The sequence below is a fragment of the Lissotriton helveticus genome, chromosome 5_1, assembly GCF_964261635.1.
Source record: "Lissotriton helveticus chromosome 5_1, aLisHel1.1, whole genome shotgun sequence".
Lineage (NCBI taxonomy): Eukaryota > Metazoa > Chordata > Amphibia > Caudata > Salamandridae > Lissotriton > Lissotriton helveticus.
In genome coordinates this window covers 748,896,208-748,915,664 of record NC_136065.1, presented here as the reverse complement: position 1 = coordinate 748,915,664, position 19,457 = coordinate 748,896,208, and the positions used below count along the sequence as shown (strand labels likewise).

The 19,457-nt window shown below is 52.2% G+C and overlaps 1 protein-coding gene across 4 annotated transcripts in view; it reads left to right on the top strand.

Annotated features, from left to right (window-relative positions):
- The window catches only part of GBF1 (golgi brefeldin A resistant guanine nucleotide exchange factor 1), a 2,365,494-nt gene that overhangs the window by 2,279,394 nt on the left and 66,643 nt on the right, over positions 1-19,457 (top strand). For all 4 annotated transcript variants that reach the window (XM_078643218.1, XM_078643217.1, XM_078643220.1 and 1 more), the window contains exon 39: positions 6,151-6,270. In XM_078643218.1, the coding sequence (XP_078499344.1) occupies positions 6,151-6,270 (120 nt within the window). The remainder of the gene's footprint in view (positions 1-6,150; positions 6,271-19,457) is intronic.

Here is a 19,457-nt window from a genome sequence, read left to right as displayed (position 1 = left end):
TGTCTGTCAGTTAGGCCGCCTCGACACCTAAATCTAAAATCCTATAATATAGGGGGAGAAAGTAACTTGGGAGGGAAAACGTAAAAAATAATGTGGCAAAAATATGCAGGTCTAAAGGAGGTGGTGTGTGTAGGCAGTGCGGGCTTATCTCGTCATGGACAGGTGTCTCAGGTGTCACGAGTGTGGCGGCAGTGGGGCGGGGAGGCGCACGGGGGCGCGCACACGTGGGCACGGCCGTGCGAGATCTGAATGTGAGGTAGTAATGGCATTGGACTCTGCAGTAACTGTACTCCGCGTAAAGGTGCAAGGGAGCCCCGTCACATGTGTGCGTGGCCCTCAGTGTGACACCTGCTGTTGCAGTTCCATACAAGAGGAGAGAGGGATCCAAACGATTCCCCGTTCTATACACTCCCGATGGAAGGAGCCTAATGTGTCGTCCCAGAGCTGCGCTATGGGGAATTTTCTGAGCCCCGCTGTAGGAGGGTGGATACCTGACTATGGTTACCCCAGATTTTTTGCCTTGTGTTTAGCTGGTTTTCGACTTAGTTGGCCTGGGACCCTGCTAATCAGGACCCCAGGCTATCTGCTATCTCTTTAAAATGGACTCCATGTACCCTAGGTGCATACCTAATTGGATATTGGGTCACCTTATCAGCCCCTGTGCAGTGTACTATAGGTACCCAGGGCATGGGTGCATCCAAGGCCTACCAGGGGCTGCAGCATATCTTTTGCCACCCCTGGCTGGCCATCCAAACAGACACAACTGGCTGATCACTCAGCTGGGGCAAGGTTGTGTAATCACCCCTTGCTTAGATATAGTATACCTGTATCTAAACCTATATCTAGACATATATACACCTATAAGTCACTCCTATGGCAGGCCTTAACAATCCTGGAGGCAGAGTGCTTGGTTTTATGTGAGATGGTGCTCTAGCATGAGCTGAGGCTGTCTGCAGCTTTCGGAACCATGTCCTTATAGCTGTTCCAGGGTATTGCCATACCATGTACTCTTAAGTGCATTATAATCCTCGCGGTTATTGCTAACTTTGGTTTGGCTTTATCAAAACATGTCGTGTAAGGTGTCATACACTTTGGAATACTACCTACTCTCCAGTTCTGGCGACGGGGGTAGCATTCCACCCTTCTAGAGGGAGAAGACATGTTACTTTACTTAAATGCGGTTAAATCTAACCAGAGCCCCAGCATCACAAAATGGAAGCTGCTGCCACAGACACATGTCTGGCTTCCTGCTGCTGACCGAAAGGGGAGGCCTGGACAAATGGTATCCTGTCACAGGGAGGTGTTACACCACCCCAGACAGGAGATAGTGGATTGAGGCAGGTAGGGCGAGTGAAACTAGACACTGCCTGGGGCGCACAAGGCTCCCCATGCATAGCCCAGTTCAAACCGGTGCTGGGGCACTCCAGCCCCAGCTCTGGCGTGAAACTGGACAAAGGGAAAGGGGTGTAACCACCCCCTTCCTGGGTCCCACCCATAGGCGGGAGCTAGCAGGTAACCCGGCCCCTTGATTTGGAATAAAGGTAGGAGCTGTGTCCATAGGCTTTAGATAATCCTGACTGAAACTTTTAAACGAAACTCTGGACCCTTCAACATCCTACTCGCCATAGAAGACTGAAGAATCTCCTTTGTGGTCAAGGAGTGACCACCATGTGCAAACAGGCACCATCCAGCGCCCAACGGTTTGCTTTGTTGCAGCTCCCGCCGGAGCTCGAGCAACAGAGATCGACAAGAACCGGATTCCCAGACATCCAACAGCACGATCCACAGCCACAGCAAAGCTGAGACCCGTGGAGGCGACGTGAGACGTGGGACCGGCCATCTTGAAAAGACTGCGAAGTGCTGACCGTGCAGCTCCCGAGGCACCCTCGAAGCGGTGCATTGGGGTTTGAGAAGCCCCAGCCCCGAGCAGCTTGTGCACCGAAGATCTCCCCTCCACACTCATCGAGTGCTGCGGGGGGCCCTTTTGCATTTTCCTGCTCGACGCATCTGTCCGGTCACTTGCCCGTTGGCTAGTGGCCTCTACGACGACGAATCTTTGAAACTACTCTGCTGGTCTGGTTGCTCCAGACTGGCCCTCGCTCTCCTGAAAAGGAGCCACCGCTCTGACCTTGCTGGTCCGAGTAAGAAGCGATCTTCGGATCCTGCGTGGGTTGCCTTTGCCAAGGCCTGTTGACTCCAATCCGGAAGCCGACACCGCCGACAACGAGAGCCTTCGTGGGTGAGTCCGTGTTCCACTCCTGGTCATCGTCGATGCCCCAGAGTCCACGTGGCAGCAGAGACAAGCTTCTCCACAACCACCTGATTGCGCCCGACATCGCCTGGTTCCATCCTGGTCACTGACTAGTGACCCAGACTCTGTCCCCTCTGCTTTCAGGTACTCTACATCTTCGATCCACCCTTGGATCCACCCGGACTCTTCTCTCCTGGCCGCCTGCAGCATCTTCATCGCCAGGCTCCATAGAACTCCACGATGAAACCTGACACACTTTGGCACCTATGCACCCGCTTCCTGTGGGTGAGGTAACAATCAAACACCGGTGCTCCTGTAGTGGTTTACACCTCTAGTGTCCTAGTTTTAAGTGGCTAAATTCTAATCCAGCCGGAAGACTTCCAAAGCAGTAACTTTGTAACTTTTACGCGCCATTGACTTTGCATTGGTGCATGCGTGTGCTTTAGGCACTGCACCCGAGTCCCGCGGGCCTCTCCCGTCCTAACTGCTGTTAGGCCAGAGTAGCCCCAGCGATTCACAAGGCCCTAGGCCCTACCATTGTTCGACAGGTGGTACTTATACCACTATTTTAGTATTTGGTTTAAGTGGCCACCGGGCCTATCCAAAATTGTGCTACTTTTGTATGTTTAACTGTGCTTTTGTTTAAACGCTTGTGCCTCTGGACTCATAAAGAGTACAGAGGATTATTCTAGTAATAAATACATATATTTTTATAATATATAACTTGTGTGGTGTCCTTTCATTTGATATTACACGATTGCATATGGTAAAACAGCTGGCTTCACATGCCCTCTTGAGTTAAGCCTAAGACTGCTTATGTCCATGCTACCACTAGGATAGCTTGTCTATAAGGTTGACTTTACAACCACTACCATAAGGGTTGTTTGGACTGATACAAGGCGCTCACTAGAATAGTGAACATCATACATCAGGCCAACTTCTCACACCCGCTGTCTCCTCCCCATGGAGGGTAACACTCTCTGCCCTTGCCCAATTGTCAAACGAGGCGCGCCAATGTTCGACGAGCGGAGGCTCACTATGTTTCCAGCGCTTGGTGAGGAGTCTCTCTGCTGTGATGAGACCCAGGTCCCAAAATCGGGAAAGAACCTTATTGTGTTTTGTCCTTTTGTACAGGCCGAACAAGCATGCCTCCCATGTGTGTGGTAAATGCTTGGCAGTCCCTTTTGCCAGCAGGGACGTCACCGCATGCCAATATGCCTGTATCCTTGGGCAGGTCCAGAGCATATGGATGAGATCCGCATCAGTTAATGAACATCTTGGGCACCCCGTGGAGGTGGTTGCAAAATACTGGTTGATCTTGTCTGGCGAGAGGTACGCCCTATGTAATACATAAAATTGTATGAGCTTGAAGCGGGAGTTACGGGGGACGTGGGTGGGGCCTTCCAGTATCATCGCCCATTCCCTGTCCGTCCATTCCTTTCCCCTGTCTGTCGCCCACTTATCGCGCAATGGCTGGAGAGAAGCATGTGTATGTGATAGCAAAGCCTGCGCCAACCAGTGAATCACGTGTGTTCCGTCCCCCATGACATGCAAGTATTGCACCAGTTGGTGTGTCGGTAGCTCCTCTGTAATGTCACCCCAAGCCTGCGTGTACGTGCGTATTACGGATGCATGTTGTAGAAACTGCCCAGCAGGCAGACCTGTTTCTACAGTAAGTGTTCCGAAGGGGATCAGGGCACCCTCTGCGTACAGATCCGCCATAGTGTCCACTCCTGACTGCGTCCACTGTTCCAGCGCCGTTTCCGTCATTACCCCGTCAGCTCGGGGAGTACCCAATAGTGGAAGTATCGGTGCATAGGGTTTCGTTGCCCTTGTAAGCTGAAGGCCTCGATTGTAGCATTTGCGGGCCACAGCGAGGTGTAGCTGTGTTGGGCAAGGCGCCTTTGTCAGGGGGTGGAACATCGTGTGGACCTGTGTGAGGGACAACATAGTTGCATCCGTGGCTGTATCAGCCTGGTTCCTCCCACTCAGCCAACCGGCAACCCATTGCAACTGTGCCGCAAGGTAATAAAGTTCCTGGTTGGGAACTGCAAGGCCTCCTGCGTCTATGGGAACATAAAGCTTTGCCAGCGCTACTCGGGGCCTCCCGGAGCTCCAAATAAGGTTCCTGATCAGGGTTTCCAACTCTCGGAAGATGCGAGTCGGGACATACACCAGGATGTTAGAATAATAGTATAATAATCTGGGCAACACTATCATTTTTTGAGCGTCACTCTGCTAGGTACGTTAAGCGGGAGGGTCTTCCAAAAGGAGATTTGCGCCTGTATAGAGGAGATTGCTCGTACCAGGTTGCCGTCCAGGTAAAGTCCTGTAGATGTGGATGCCTAAATATCGGAACGTGGTCGGATACCAGGTGAGTCTCGCATCATTAATGGTAATCTCGGTTTCTGGCATGTCCGGACTGAACTAATATGCCCCTGACTTGGTCCAGTGTACTCGAAGCCCTGACATCGCCTCAAACATACGGAAAATGTCAGATAACACTGGCGGTAGGCGGGTCAGGTCCCTGATGTACAGGAGCAGGTCATCCGCATAGAGCGAGACCACATGAACACCGTCTGCCAACGGAATACCCCAGTCTGCACCCTGTTCCCTCAGTATTTCCGCAAGAGGTTCCATCGCCATCGAGAAAAGCAAGGTGGACAATGGGCATCCTTGCCTGGTGCTTGATACCACTCCTCATGTACACATGCACAATTTTATGTAGGGGAAAAAGACAATCTGAGCCGAAGTCTCTCTTCAGGTACAATTTAGGTTTCAGTATAGGTATCACGAGTCACCTCGAAAACCACCTTGTAGATAAACAATATGGAGCATCTGAACGTAACACTGGATGACTGAAGTGTGCACAGAACTTGAATGGACACCACCACAGGCTACCAGCTAATTGCTTCCGGTAAATAAAATGTTCCTTCCTGTGGCTGCTTTGGCGTCCCACGGCTCACTTATTGCACTCCTCCCTCCTCTTCAGAGCTAGTGTTTTTCATGGTAAATTCCCATGGTGTAAAATGGTTCTCCTTGCTATTTTATTGTCTCCTGTTAAGCTCTTTCGGCTTCTCTTCACACAATTTGTTTGGTTGCTTAAAAAAAAAACAAATGCAAGTAAAAGGTTCCAACATCTATGAAATACCATATATAAGCCTGTATCATCACTTTGGACGAGTGGAACTGCCAATGGAGTGTAATGGCAGAGCCAGAGAGCTTTTACATGAGGAAAATATTCTGGATCAGGTCTGGCAAATGGGATATTCATAAGGTGACGAATCTACGCCGGATGTAGTGTCCAGGCCACGATATCATTATCGGAGGTAACCAATCATAGCTGAAGATTAAATTGTGGTTGGCCCTCCTTTTAATCACTAATTGATCCCTTCCACCCTCCATTGAAATTGGAGAGTGATATGGGTTATTTAGAATGCAGCCTGAAGATAGCGTGTTTAATGAAAAAAATTTGAAAAGTGTCAGTTGGTTTGCATTTCTATTGGGTAAAAACTTGTGATGAGATGAATTCTCTCTTCATTAAAAAATACACTGAAATTCCAATAAAATATTCATTTGGACTATACTATTTTGTTGCTATGGCAAATTGTGTTGTAATGTGCTTTAAAAAGATATTAAGTCGTCATTAGCAGCATTGTTTGGGTACTTGCTGCGCCTGGGAGAACAGTAAGGGCCAGGCTGTAAACTCCTGATTATCCAGTCATTCTTTATGCTTAATTTTATCTCTTTATGAATGTTTTATTCAACAAAGTTTTCTCTCAACCGGAAGTTTTAATACATTTCTTTCATTGTTTCAGTTTACAACATCTTAATAAGAACTAGGTGAGGCATGTAAGTGTTAGCAGCAGAGTCTTAACAGTCGTATTTTATTTTGGCAGACCCCTCAGTCAACGTGACAACTGATTCACATGCAGAGAGACAAAATGTAGCTCCTCTTCCCCTTCCTGACGCAGCAGATTCAGGGTCTAGCCATCAGCAGACACCCTCGGAACAATTAGGTAAGCAGAGGACAAGTCAAGAAACCAGATTGTTTTATTTCCATTTTAACAATTTTCTACCTGCCTCTCCCTCTACTGTTCTCTGTTTTTGACATCAAGACTGTGTTTTCTAACCAGCTTTCTCATACTCACAAAACAGGAAAAGTCCTTATTACAGAATTGGTTGGGGTTAGGTTGGGGCAGGCTCGCCTCAGGGCATTATTCTCATGGAATTTACGTGTCCCTCTACACTTCTCCTCTTCTTTTCCCCTCTTCTTCTCCCCTCCCCTCCACTTCCCATCCTCTTCACCTCATCTTTATTTCCCCTTATCTCCTCTCCCCAATATACTCCTTCCTTTTCTCCCCTCTCCTGCTCCCCACCTGTCTGTCCTGCTTCTACCCCATGTAAGATATTCTTATGCACTGTTATCTTGTTCTTCTTCCTCACTCCCCTCCCCCCAACTGACATACCTCTCCTCCCCTCCAATTCTCCTCCTTGTTCTGCATTCTCTCTGCCTATCAGATCTCTTCTTGCCTCTCGGACTTCTTTCCCTTCTTGCTCACTTGTATCTCCATCTTGCTTACCTTTTTTGTAGAAAGCCTCCTCCTACTTCTCCACTAACGCTCCTAGCTGTGTCTTCTTTAGTATTTCCTTTAGATAATCCTGTCTTCCGGCTTCCCTTTTTTTCTGGGCTAAACACCTGTAACTGCCTTGAGCATCCTCTGAACATCTTTGTGCAATGGTTTCTCTAACATAGTAACCACTGGGGCCTCTTCCTAATGTTTTCCCACTTAGATCTGGTTCCTCCCCCTATTTTTCATAAAACCTCAGTATGTTAAATCCGTCTATCACTCCTTTGCCTTCCCCATGACTCCTGCCTTTCCTACTTTTTCCTTCCTTTTTGTCTCCACTGCATTGCCATATGTCTGGCTGTCTAATCTAAGTCATTTATCAGTTCCATATTTTCCTCTTCTTTAGATGCCTGTGGTGTATTCCCCTATGTCACTTGTTATTCGTTATCCTGTCACTTTTTTTTAATGTTTTTATTAACCTTTTGTCAAAAAGCTCTCACAGTACATCTGAATGCAATTGGTGACGTTACAACGGTACAAACATGCCATCAGGATGTAAACAGTATTCATATGTTGTGCATATCGGAGGCATGGGTCCGTCAGAGTCTGGCACATCGTGAGCTTGAGGGGGAACTGGGGGAGAGGAACGGGGGAACGTGTGTGGAAAGAATGAGACTGGTAACCATATCAGAGGAGATGCGGGGGGAAAAAGAATAAACCGGGGGGGGAGGGGCGGAGACCGAGCCGGGGGAGCAGGATCAGATAGATTGTTCGGACACATCTGCAAGAGGTTAGGGGGGAGGGGGGAGACCGGAGACGTGGGGGGTCGTGTCGTGTACACCCTAATGAGGCGTTGATGCTGTCGGGATCGTTGCGTCACATTGGGAGGTACTAGGGGTATCGCGCTTATGGGCTTGCATAAACTGGTAGGACAGCGCAGCCCATTCTAAGGATATGGGGTGTTTACGCTGACCTTTCGCTTCCTCCTCCCTCAGGGCGTCCTCCTCTGCTGCCGCCCACTTTTGCATCGCACCCACCCATGTCTCAAATGAGGGACCGGTGATCGCTCGCCACTGCATGGCTATGTTCCTTTTTGCTAGGAGCAGGGACAGAGCAGCATATCGGACCTCTACTTTGTGTGTCTTTGGCCTGCGAAAAATTCCCAAAGCAACTGCTTCCCAGGAGTGTAGCTCTGTGAGACCCGTGAGAGTGCAGATGGAGTTGAGTATGGCTGACCAGTAGGTCTGAAGGGCTGGGCAGCTCCAAAACATGTATTGGAAGTGTGCATCGGGGGAGCGACATCTGCGACATAAGCACAGTGTGTCGGGGTAGAACCGTTGGAGACGCGCCGGATTCTGATATGCCCTGTGTAAGATATAGTACTGTATATTTTTTAACCTTGCGTTTCTAGACACTTTCTTCGGAAATTCCAGCGCTCTGTCCCATTCCCGGTCGTGAAGTTGCCGCCCAAACTCGTCCTCCCATGTGGCTCTCAGGGTGAGCAGGGGCTTGTGTGTGAGTTCTCTAATTGACTTAAACAGCCATGTGACAAGGTGTCGGCCAATGCCCATGTAAAGGATAGTGTGGACTACAGGGTGTGTTGCGGGCTCGCGAGTTGTAAGGTCGCTGTGTGGGCGAAAGCAGTCGATGAGTTGGCGATGTGTCAGAAACTGCCCCGGGGGAGGTCGTGGTCCTCCATAAGTTGCTCATACGGACGAACCTGTCCCTCCGCAAACAGAACTTCTGCCTCCGTAACCTCAGATTCCGTCCACGCGCGCAACATGCGCTTGTAAAATAGGTATCTGAAAGAGACACGTTAGTATTAGATTCCTTACCTTAGAATATCCCCAGGCGTCAGACTGGATCCGGAAATTTTTGCGTAGCAATACCCTTGCGCGTCGGTATTTTTTATTATTTTTATTAGATTTATTAGATTTATTATATCGTTTCCTCCTGTTCCGTTTGTGATGCCTCAGTGGGACTTGAACCTGGTTCTTACATTTCTGATGTGCGCTCCCTTTGAGCCGCTTCACAACTGTCCTCTTCCCCTTCTGACTTTGAAGACTGCTTTCCTGGTTGCCATCACCTCTGCCAGGAGAGTGAGTGAGCTCCAGGCTCTTTCTTGTACTCCACCTTTCCTTTCTGTCCATCCGGACAAAGTGGTGCTTCGTACCAAACCTTCTTTCCTGCCCAAGGTTGTCACGGCCTTTCACATCGGGCAGTCCATCACCTTGCCTACCTTCTTCCCGCCACCGCATCCCTCTAAAGAGGAAGAGCGGCTCCACCGTCTGGACCCAAAATGTGCGCTCTCATTTTATTTGGATCGCACACGCCAGTTACGGGTGGATGACCAACTCTTTGTTGGTTACGTGGGCGCTAAGAAGGGGAAAGCGGTGCACCAGAGGACCATCTCCCGGTGGATCATCCTGTGTATCCAGGCATGCTACTCCTTGGCTAGGAAGGAGCCCCCGGTTGGACTGCGGGCTCATTCTACCCGAGCGACGGCGACTACCACTGCCCTGGGCAGGGGTGTGCCCTTACAAGACATCTGTCAGGCAGCTATGTGGGCATCGCTGCACACGTTTGCAAGACACTACTGCCTGGACGGTCAATTCCGGAGGGATGGCTTCTTTGGCCGTTCCGTCCTCCAGGACTTTCTGGTGTGATTATTGGTTCGCAGACCCACCACCGGGGTTGGTATTGCTGGGGTATCTATTCTAAGGTAAGGAATCTAATACTAACGTGTCTCTTTCAGATGCACAAGTTACTACTTGTGTAACAATATATCTGTAAGAGACATTAGTTAGTATTAGATTCCTTACCGACCCACCCATCCTCCCCGTTCTGCGAACCAATATCTAGGGTTAGGGTTGTCCCCTTCAGGGCCCTAGTTTCACTGGCACCAGTGTTGGTTTTTAACATGGCTCTGCGTTTCTGGCGCGGAAAAGCTGTGTCTAAGAACTGACGTCAGCACGCGGAGGCAGCGTCTAAGTACTCCGACGACGTCATCACGGCACCGACGACGGACGCGGAGCCGCATACGACGCCTACCGACGCGCAAGGGTACTGCTACGCAAAAATTTCCGGATCCAGTCTGACGCCTGGGGATATTCTAAGGTAAGGAATCTAATACTAACTAATGTCTCTTACAGATATATCGTTACACAAGTAGTAACTTGTGCGTTACCTCGTGGCCATCCCACCAGCGGTAGCCATGGGGAATAGCATGGGGTCTTTGCTGCAATGCGATGAATTTGTTGCATGCATTGGCGAGCCACCGACACTTGCAAGGGGTAGGTCCGGCAGGGTTTGATGCCCGGGAGTAGTAGGCGCCAGAGCTCAGGTATGGGGACAGAGCCGTGCATTGTGCTCGTCTCCCCGGTGTACCTGCCTGCCGTCCAATACGATAGCCACTGAAGTTGCGCCGCGAGAAAGTACGACTCCAAGGCGGGGGCACTCAGACCCCCTGTGCGGTGGGCAGCTGCAGTTTGGTAAGGGCTATTCGATGTCGGCCGTTTCCCCTCACGAGTGCTCGAAGGAGCATGTCCAATTCGCGGAAGAAACTTCCGGGTGGTATGACCGGTAGGTGGGTGAAGTAAAACAATAGTCCGGGGATGATGACCATTTTTGCTAGGGCTACCCGACCGATTGGGGCTAGTGGGAGGTTTTTCCAGAAGCCCACCGAGGAACGAATGCTGGCTAGTACCTTGCAGTAATTGCCCTCGAAGATGTCGGTGGGAGAACGGTAGAGGCGGACACCTAGATAACGGGGACCGCCAGTGTTCCAAGGTAGGCTCTGCGTGCCAATCTGTATCTCCTGAGGAGCGAGAGAATGATGCAGGGGGTACACTACGGAATTCTCCCAGTTCACCTGGAGGCCTGATGCCTCCGCAAATTCGGACTGTACTGTCCATATGGGGGTCAGGTCCTCGGTAATATCCCGGATGAACAGCAGGAGGTCATCCGCATACATGGAGACGCAGTGGACAGTATCCGCTATAGGAATGCCCCAGGCGGTTCCCTCCTGGCGCAAGCGGCTCGCCAGTGGCTCTACCGCCAAGGCAAAGATCAGGGGCGAAAGGGGGCAGCCCTGTCTGGTACCCCTTTCGACCTACAGCGGGGATGAAATGTATCGACCCAGCCTGACCCGGGATGTGAGATTGGTGTATAGAAGCCGAGTGTATTGTAGCAGGGTTGGGCCTATTCCCGTCCGGCGAAGGACGGCAAATAGGTATGGCCAGGTCACAGTATCAAAAGCTTTTTCGAGGTCAAGTATGATGCAGGCCGCGCGGGGGAAGGCGACTCCCACCTGATCCTGGACATGGAAGACACGTCTAATATTCTGAGACGTGTTCCTGCCGGGGACGAAACCGTTTTGGTCTGGGTGAACCAGGGGACTTAGTATCTGTTCGTACCGGGCGGCAAGTATTTTCCCCAAAATTTTGCAATCAGCCGATAGGAGCGTGATGGGGCGGTATGAGGACAGTTGTTGTGGGTCTCTATGCAGTTTAAGAAAGGACACAATGACCTATTCCCGCAGCGATTCTGGGAGTTCTCTCCGATCGAAGGCATCCACAAACATGGAGGTCAACCGGGGAATCAACAGGGTGGAGAAGGTACTGTAGTACTCAAGTGGTAGCCCGTCGAGGCCCGGGGCCTTGTTCCGCGCCAAGGAGCGTATCGCGCAGGCGACGTCAGCTGCTGTTATTTTTGTATCTAGGGAAACCCTGGTTGCCTCTGCTATATGGGGGAGCAACAGCGGGTCCAGGAAATGGGTTACTGCTTCCTGCCGATAGGTTATCCTGTCACTTTTGATGGATACTTCTTCCTGCAGATTCCTCACATTATGAATATGCTATAGATACCTGTTAGAAATGGGGATTCCGGTTGGCTAAGGCTTGCACCAAAGCCAGGCAGAAACCACCACTCTAGTCAGGGCAAGGGAGTTACACGCCAAAGATAACCCCTGCTCACCCTCTAGGTAACGTGACACGAGCAGTAAGGCTTATCCCGGAGGCAATGTAAGTTAAGTATTTGCGCACGCACCCACCAGCAACAACGTCCCAGGCCCCCCACAAAAGAAACTCCACACAAGGTTATATATAAAAATAGCCTTTGTATTATACCATAAACATTAGATAATAAACACACAATTTACACTGTGCCACTGGCACGGGCAGAATTTACAGGGGACTATATACATGGGACAGGGCCACATGGACCACTGTCAGGAAGAAGCACTTTTAGAACTAGCACTTGGTAGAATTAGCACTTTGTAGGAATAACACTTAGCACATAGCACATATAATAACTGTAGCACCAAAAGAGCAAAGGTAACACACAACCAGTAATCACTGGTAAATGTTAAATACACCCTACGCAACCCTAACCACCTTAGGCAAATATCACGCAGGGCACCATGAACTCATTAGTATAACTATACTAGGTAAAACAACCTCCTAGGCATAAAAATACATTCAGAGGTATAGGCAGTAAGGCATATGCATATTATGCAGAAATCACATTTAGACAGGTAATCACATTTGCGCCAAAAAGTACACAGAACTGACCCCAGGCCAGCCTGGCCTCTCAGGGGCTCACAGGCCAATGTCCAGAATGTCAGGGCTGGCTGCGCAGGCAGCCAAACAGAAGGGTGCGCAAAGGTTCAGGCCTAAACGAAGCAGCTGCCCACTAAGTGCTGGGCAGCTGTAGCAGGGAGCCTGGCACCAGCGTGCCTCCTGGCTCTCTTTGGGGCACTGAATAAACAATGGGGCCAAAAACAACGTGGGAGCCTCGTGGGCTCGAGAGAACGGTGTGCCCAGGAGCCTCGTGGGCTCTGAAGAAATACTGGGGCCGCAGGAGCCTTGTGGCTCTAAACAATAATGGGCCTGGGAGCCCCGTGGGCTCTGAATAAACAACTGCCCACTGTGGGGGGAGCTGCCAGCCGGGGCCGCTCTACCTCCCGAAATGCCCCCCGAGACGTTTGGATGCTGGAGCCTCTTGGGCTCGAAATCTCAAAATGCCCCCAAACGTTGGAGTCCCCCCTCTGGGGACTCGGAAGACAATGGCCCTCAGACGTGGGCTCTAATCACAACTGCCCCCTTAAGCATTGGAGTGGTCCGCTGCACTGCGGGACCGCTCGGGGAGACCGGGACCGGCGATGGGGGCGACGTCCCACTCACCTGGGACTCCCTCGCGGTCTCCTTTCTCTCTCTCCGGGACTCTGCTGGCGGCCGCATGGGGCTGGGAGGCGGCTAGGGCAGGCACCAGCAACGTGCCTCAAGCCCCCACCTCCGCTTCTCTCTCCCGACTCCTCCGGTCGCGCTGGTGCTGCCTCCCTCCTTCCTTCCACACCGGAGCGTGGAGTGGGCTCCCGTCCGCTTCCGGTTTTGGGTTCAGGCTCTTCCGGGTCACTGCGCAGCCAATGGCAGTGCGGCCCTTGCGTGGGGAGGCGGGTACAGCGCCTCCCAGGCGATCCCCGGGCCGGCAGCGGTGATGGTCCGTAAAAACACGGGGTGGGCTCACGTGAAGGCAAAATAACGAAGAAACAGCGGAAATGAACGGAGTGGCACCCGATTAAATAAATAAGGAAACGGGGTGGCACCCGCAGAGAAGCACCAAGTCCCTGGCGGGGTGGGCACCCGTCAGGGGCACAAGACGACACAGCGGCAGGGGGATCCCCACGCCCGGGAATCCCTTGAGAAAGGGAATTGCAGCCATGGGCTGCAGTTGGAAACCACAGTGCTCCTCTGTAGGGGAAATCAAGCGCTGCCCAGGCCCTTTAAGGGAACATGGTCACAGGTCCAAAAGAAGGTTAGCACAAGTCTTTGCAGGAGGTGGGGGGGGCAAAGGCTGGGCCCGGTGGCCAGCTCACAGGGCCCTCCAGCTAGGGAGGCAGTCCCCAGTGGCGGTCCTCCTTGTGCCCAGCAGCAGCAGGCCCCCCTCAAGGTAAGATCCAGGGAAAGAACATTTTGTATGGGGTCACAGCCCCATTTTATATACACAAATCCCTTTGTCTCTAATGTGCAGGGTGGGGGAAAAACCAGACGCAGCTGGTTCTGGAGCACTTTGTTTTGCTCAGCCCCTCTCCCTATTCACAGGAGAGGCTAGGGTCATCAGCCGCACCACAGGGGGCGGAGCCAGCATTGTGGAGGGAAAGCCCAGCCCTATTCAGGTCCCAGGTGCAGCCCCTCCCTGCCATCGACATGCAGATCTCCCCATTCACCACTGGGGCAGACCCATCCTGACTCCTGGAGCCAGGCTCACCAGCCAATCACAAGCCAGACAGTCATTTCACATTTATTACACACATATGCCAACTTCTAGAAGTGGCACTTCCACACTAGGCACATTAACGCCGCACACATCATTGCACAGCATTTCATCACACAAGTCCGCACATATCAAACTCGAGCCTGCACTCCCCACGCATCAGGAACTACCATGGACACACACATTCCCCATGCATTCCTATGAGAGGGCAGGCCAATCGCACAACAAGCACTCTGAGAACGCGCGCACTTTACACTGGGACACAGCGAAAGTGCGCAGAAGCCAAAAACAACCAACACCAAGTAACCTATCAAAAGCAAAAAGTTTAGGGGTAAACCTGCCAGAAGGGCCAGGTCCAACAATACCAGTACTGGATCTGGAAAACGTTCCCCCAGCAACATTTCCAAGTGGCATCACACAGCTCCATTAACCCCACTGTCCACATAGAATTAGATAGCATTGGACTTTATATGGTACAGTCTGATGTACTGACATCAATTTCTGTCTTACTGTTGCTCTTCTTTTGTGTGTACTGAATAAAGTTCCTCAGACACCGTGGCAGCCACAAGTTCAAATGTCACCTTGTTGGGTGTCAGTTTTAAACCCCGTTGATGATTTAAAAATGTGCCTTCATCGGATCCATACAACATCTACAGGTGGTGTGTGGGACCTAAATATGATCCCTCATCCTATGACCTTAACGCTCACATGCACCCATCATTCTGATAGAGACTTCTAAGTGCAAATTCCTCACCTTGTGAATTCTCCCAGGCACCAGACTAGATCTGTAAACTTTTTGGAAATTCCCTAGCACATCAGTAGGAGGCCTTTTGTTGTTCTGTATCCAATCTGTCACATCCCGGATGTGACGTGGGGCCCCCCTTTATGTATCACCTCCTCTCACTGATGTCAGTTCCTTTCTGTCTGAGCCTTCCAATGTTGATCGCTGTTGATAGCTGTGGTATCTCTAACAGACATTAGTTCCGTCTGAAAACTTTTTTTCCTTCAAAAACCAATTTCAGTGTGCAGACGTGGGCCCTAAATCAACAGTCAAAGTCGTGGAGCTCAGTTAAGTTAAACAAGTCCCATAAAAGCTAGTATTTGAAGCATAGGCCTCAGTCGTCCCACCACTCGCACCATTCAGAATCACATGAAGGCCCGGGTACTTCCAAGCTGCAGAGCTGTTCCATGTAACTGCCTCCAGCAGTGTTCCTGCTCCAACTCCTCCTTGAAAGCACTGCTGCAGTAGATAATCTCCATCAACTGAAAGAGGCTTTGGAGAAAATATTTGGTACCCCATCGGATCTCCATGGAGCACCTTCGAGCCCCAAAGCTACGAGGTGGCTGCCAGTCAGGACCCTGATGGCAGATCTGTCCATCATGTCAGCCTTGCCACTTGGCATCCATGAGCGGTCGGTCCCTCCCTCAAGCATGACACCGTCCGCTCCAGCCTTGGCACAACATCCAATGCTGCAGACTATGCCAAACCAATACCACCAGCCAAGACTTGATTCCAGATACAATCTAATAATTGTATCTTATTCTAAAGGTCTGCCCCTACACTCTGGAACACATTCCAACTCAGACATATCCCACCACTATTATGGGAATGACCTCTATGGGGTGGGAAACATATTTAAGGACCTACAGTGGTTTAGGGACCTCACCACATATTGGGTTATCCTCCCCAAACCCACCTATAGAAGCTGAAGACTCCACTTCCTCCACCACTGTGGTGGGCAGAAGTCTTAGACTTAAAGCTTCATTTGCTAGAAGTGGAAACAAGTGTCCTCTCGTGAGGTTCTTAACCAAGCTCAGGTCAACCAATGGGTATTTCCTTTTAATCAGTCCATCAAAAAAATCCTGGTAGGCACCTGGATGAAACCAGGATCTTGGTCCCCAGTGAATAGGCAAGTGGCATGATGACACTGGCCTACTTCTGGTGACCCAGCACACCACCCTGGATAGCTTGTTGGTACAGGCGTCCACCAGCTGACAGAACCTTTCCTACAACCCCACCTTGAAAGTTCCAGTCTTGCCCTTAGGTCTGTCAACACCTCATGCCGCCTAAGCAGGCACTCACACACATTGTGGGACAAGTTGGCTGACATCTCGCAGAGTCCCAAAAGACATCAGACTAACCTTGCAATGTCTTACTGCTAATGGTCAATTTCAGCAAAGTATTCTATATATCTGATAGAGACTACTAGCCACAGATTCCTTCACGTAGAATTATCCCCAGGCGTGAGACTAGACCCAGAAATCTTTCTCGCCCAGCATCCCTGGGCGCCGGGGGGACGGCATCACGCAACTCCGGCAGGCATTGTCAGCGTACGTGACGTCAGCGAGGTCACATAAGTCCCACCCCGGCGCGCCTACGTCAGTTTTTTCCTTTTCCGCGTTCAACACGGTCAGTTAGATTCCTTACCTTACAATAACCCCCAGGCTTCAGACTGGATCCGGAAAAATTTGAGTAGCAGTACCCTTGTGCGTCGCTAGGTGTCGTCTGCGGCTCCACGTCAGTCGTTGGCGCCGGGATGACGTCGTCGGAGCACTTAGACGCCGCTCTCGCGCGCTAATGTCAGTTCTACTTTTTTCCACGCCAGCAAGCACCGGTCCGGAGAAAGCAGTACCGTAGTCACTTTTTGACTAAACTTTTTTGATCATTTTTTATCTCTTCTCGAGTCTTCACGACTCTCGGTGCCGGTAGGGATGTCCGGGTTCAAGCCCTGTACTGACTGCGCCCGCCTGATGTCGGTTATCGATCCCACCACCGGTGCCTGTACTGCCTTGGGGCCGACCACGACGACCGGTCGTGCCCCGACTGCCGGGCCTTGACGTCGAAGGCTAGACGGGAGCGGTCCCGTAAGCGCCCCGTGCTCCGGCAGTTGGCCCCGCGTCAAGGTCCCGGTCCAGGAGGGGGTCGAGGGACCGGTTGCGGGGCCACAGTCATCGAAGCTCGACGAGTCGACACCATTCGTCGGGCTCCAAGTCCTCAGGTAAGAGGCACAAGAAGTCGAAGAGACGACATCGCTCTTCCGACTCCCCCCGACGCTCGCACGACGCGGCCGGGGGATCGGGCAACACCGGCTCCGACAGATCCGCAGGCGCCGCGGCCAGCTCCATACCCGTCGGTCCCTGGGCTGAACGCGACGCCGGAGGAGATCAAGGCCTTCCTCATGGCCATGAGGTCCCTCTCTCCTCCATTGGGTCCCGCGGTGCCCCAGGGCCCCGCGGCCCCGACTTGGAGTCCGTGTGGGCCGGGTGCTTCGGCCCCGGTGCCGTCGGCGACTTCGGTCCCGACGCCGCAGGCTCCCGCCGGATCCGGGTTGCCGCTGGTCGACCTCACGACCCCGCCGGCGTCGACCCCCAGGGTGGCGCCGTGCGGCGCCGCCCCTGATCCCTTCCTCGGTCCGGATCCAGTGTCGACCGACGCTGCGTTCATCTCCGGCTGAAGACCATTTCTTCTTTGATCCGGCTCCATCCTTTGACCCTGAATTTCAGGAGATGGAGGACGAGGGGGATTGGGAGAGGTCTGAGGACCCTCTGACACGTGAGTGTCAGTCCTTTCAGGACGGACAGAGGAGCTAGGGGAGGCCAGTGGTCTTGATACCTCCCCTGACACTGGTTTTGTCTCCCCTCCTACCGTGGCTACGGAGGAGGGGGCAGCTTATAGTGTGGCGCTGACGTGGGCAGCCAAGGCCTTGGCGCTTACGCCCACGTCGCTACTGTGAGGTCGAACGTCCTCACTGAGGTCCTTAAACCGCAGACAGGCGCTCCGGAGCCTCTGCTGCCGTTTAATGAGGCTCTCATGGACGTCCTGTTGGGCACCTGGTCTAAGCCCGCTACAGGCCCCCCAGTAGGTAGGAACGTCGCCAGGCGCCACCGCCCAGCTCCGGGCGACACTAGCTTTCTGTCCACCCACCCCCGAGAGCCTGGTTATCCAGGCCTCTACTTCCCAATCAGCATTCCCGACTGCATCCCCAGATCGGGAATCCAAAAGGTATGAACAGTTTGGTAAAAAACTGTTCTCATCCCTCAGTTGTGGGTTGCGGTCAGTCAACACCGCTTGCCTTTTGGGCCGTTATACCCACTCTCTGTGGGATACGGTTGCGGCTGTGCTGCCAGAGTGCCCGGAGGAGACCCGGGCGAAGCTCGCTCAAGCCCTCGCGAAGAGACGAGACGCAGCTCAGTATTCCATACGATGTGGGATGGATACCACGGACTCGCTGATGTCTAGAACACCCTCGTGGACATGCCGTTTGATGGCAACCACCTCTTTGGTGGCAAGGCAGATCATGCGCTTGAACGCTTCAAGGACTCCAGGGCTATGGCCAAGTCCTTCGGCCTCTCGGGCCAGCGTCAGCAGTAGTCTGCCTTTCGCTCCTTTCGTGGCCAAGGAAGGGGCGCCCCTTCACGTCCTGCCAGCCACGGGCCGCAGTCTAACATCCAGCGTGGCGGCGGACGTGGTAACCGCCGTGGCGGTGCCAGGGGACAACGGCGCGGCCAGTCCACATCCACCCCTGTCCGAGATGTCAAGCACGTCCCCTAGTAGACCTCAGGGGTGCCTGGACAGTGTCCAACTCCACGCCCTCCTATGGAGAATCGTCAGAACAGTGTATTTCATGCCCTGTTGCATCTTGGAAGATATGTTAGAGGCACATACTGCTCCGTCGCAGGGCAATATCTGCACTCATGGGTAGGTGACCTGCTAAATATTTTTACCAGCACAGCTATCAGTCCGAAGTCGGTGACTGCGAGCTCGGCGAGCCCGCTTGCGTAGAAGATAGTGTTTTGTATCTTAATCTGTTTGAGGAAATCTTGAACCTGTTGGGCGTAACATAGAACATTTGTTTGCCTTGGTATGTGACCCGGAGGCGTGCCGGGTAGAGGGGGCATAATCAATTTGAGCCTGCCGCAGCTTTTGTTTCACGTGAAGAAATTTGCGTCGCTCCTCTTGTACATGCGTGGTGAAGTCTGGATACATTGTAAAGGGAACCCCTTCGAAATGCAGTTGTTTCTGTTCCCTCGCCACCTTAAGAGATGCATCACGATCCCTATAGTTCAGCAAACGCGCTATGATGGGGCGGGGTGGACCCCCTGGGGGCGGCCTCGGTCCAAGAGAGCGATGGGCTCTCTCCACAATGAAGTGAGGTGATAACAATTCCACCCCCACCACCTCCAGCAGCAGTTTTTAGATGTGCTGCTCCAACCTGCCCGTGTTGGTTCGACTCCAACGGTGCCGGTAGGGATGCCCGGGTTCAAGCCCTGTTCGAAGTGCGACCGACTCATGTTGGTCACGGACTGCCATCGCCGGTGCCTGAAGTGCTTAGGCCTCGACCACGACGACCGCACCTGCTCCG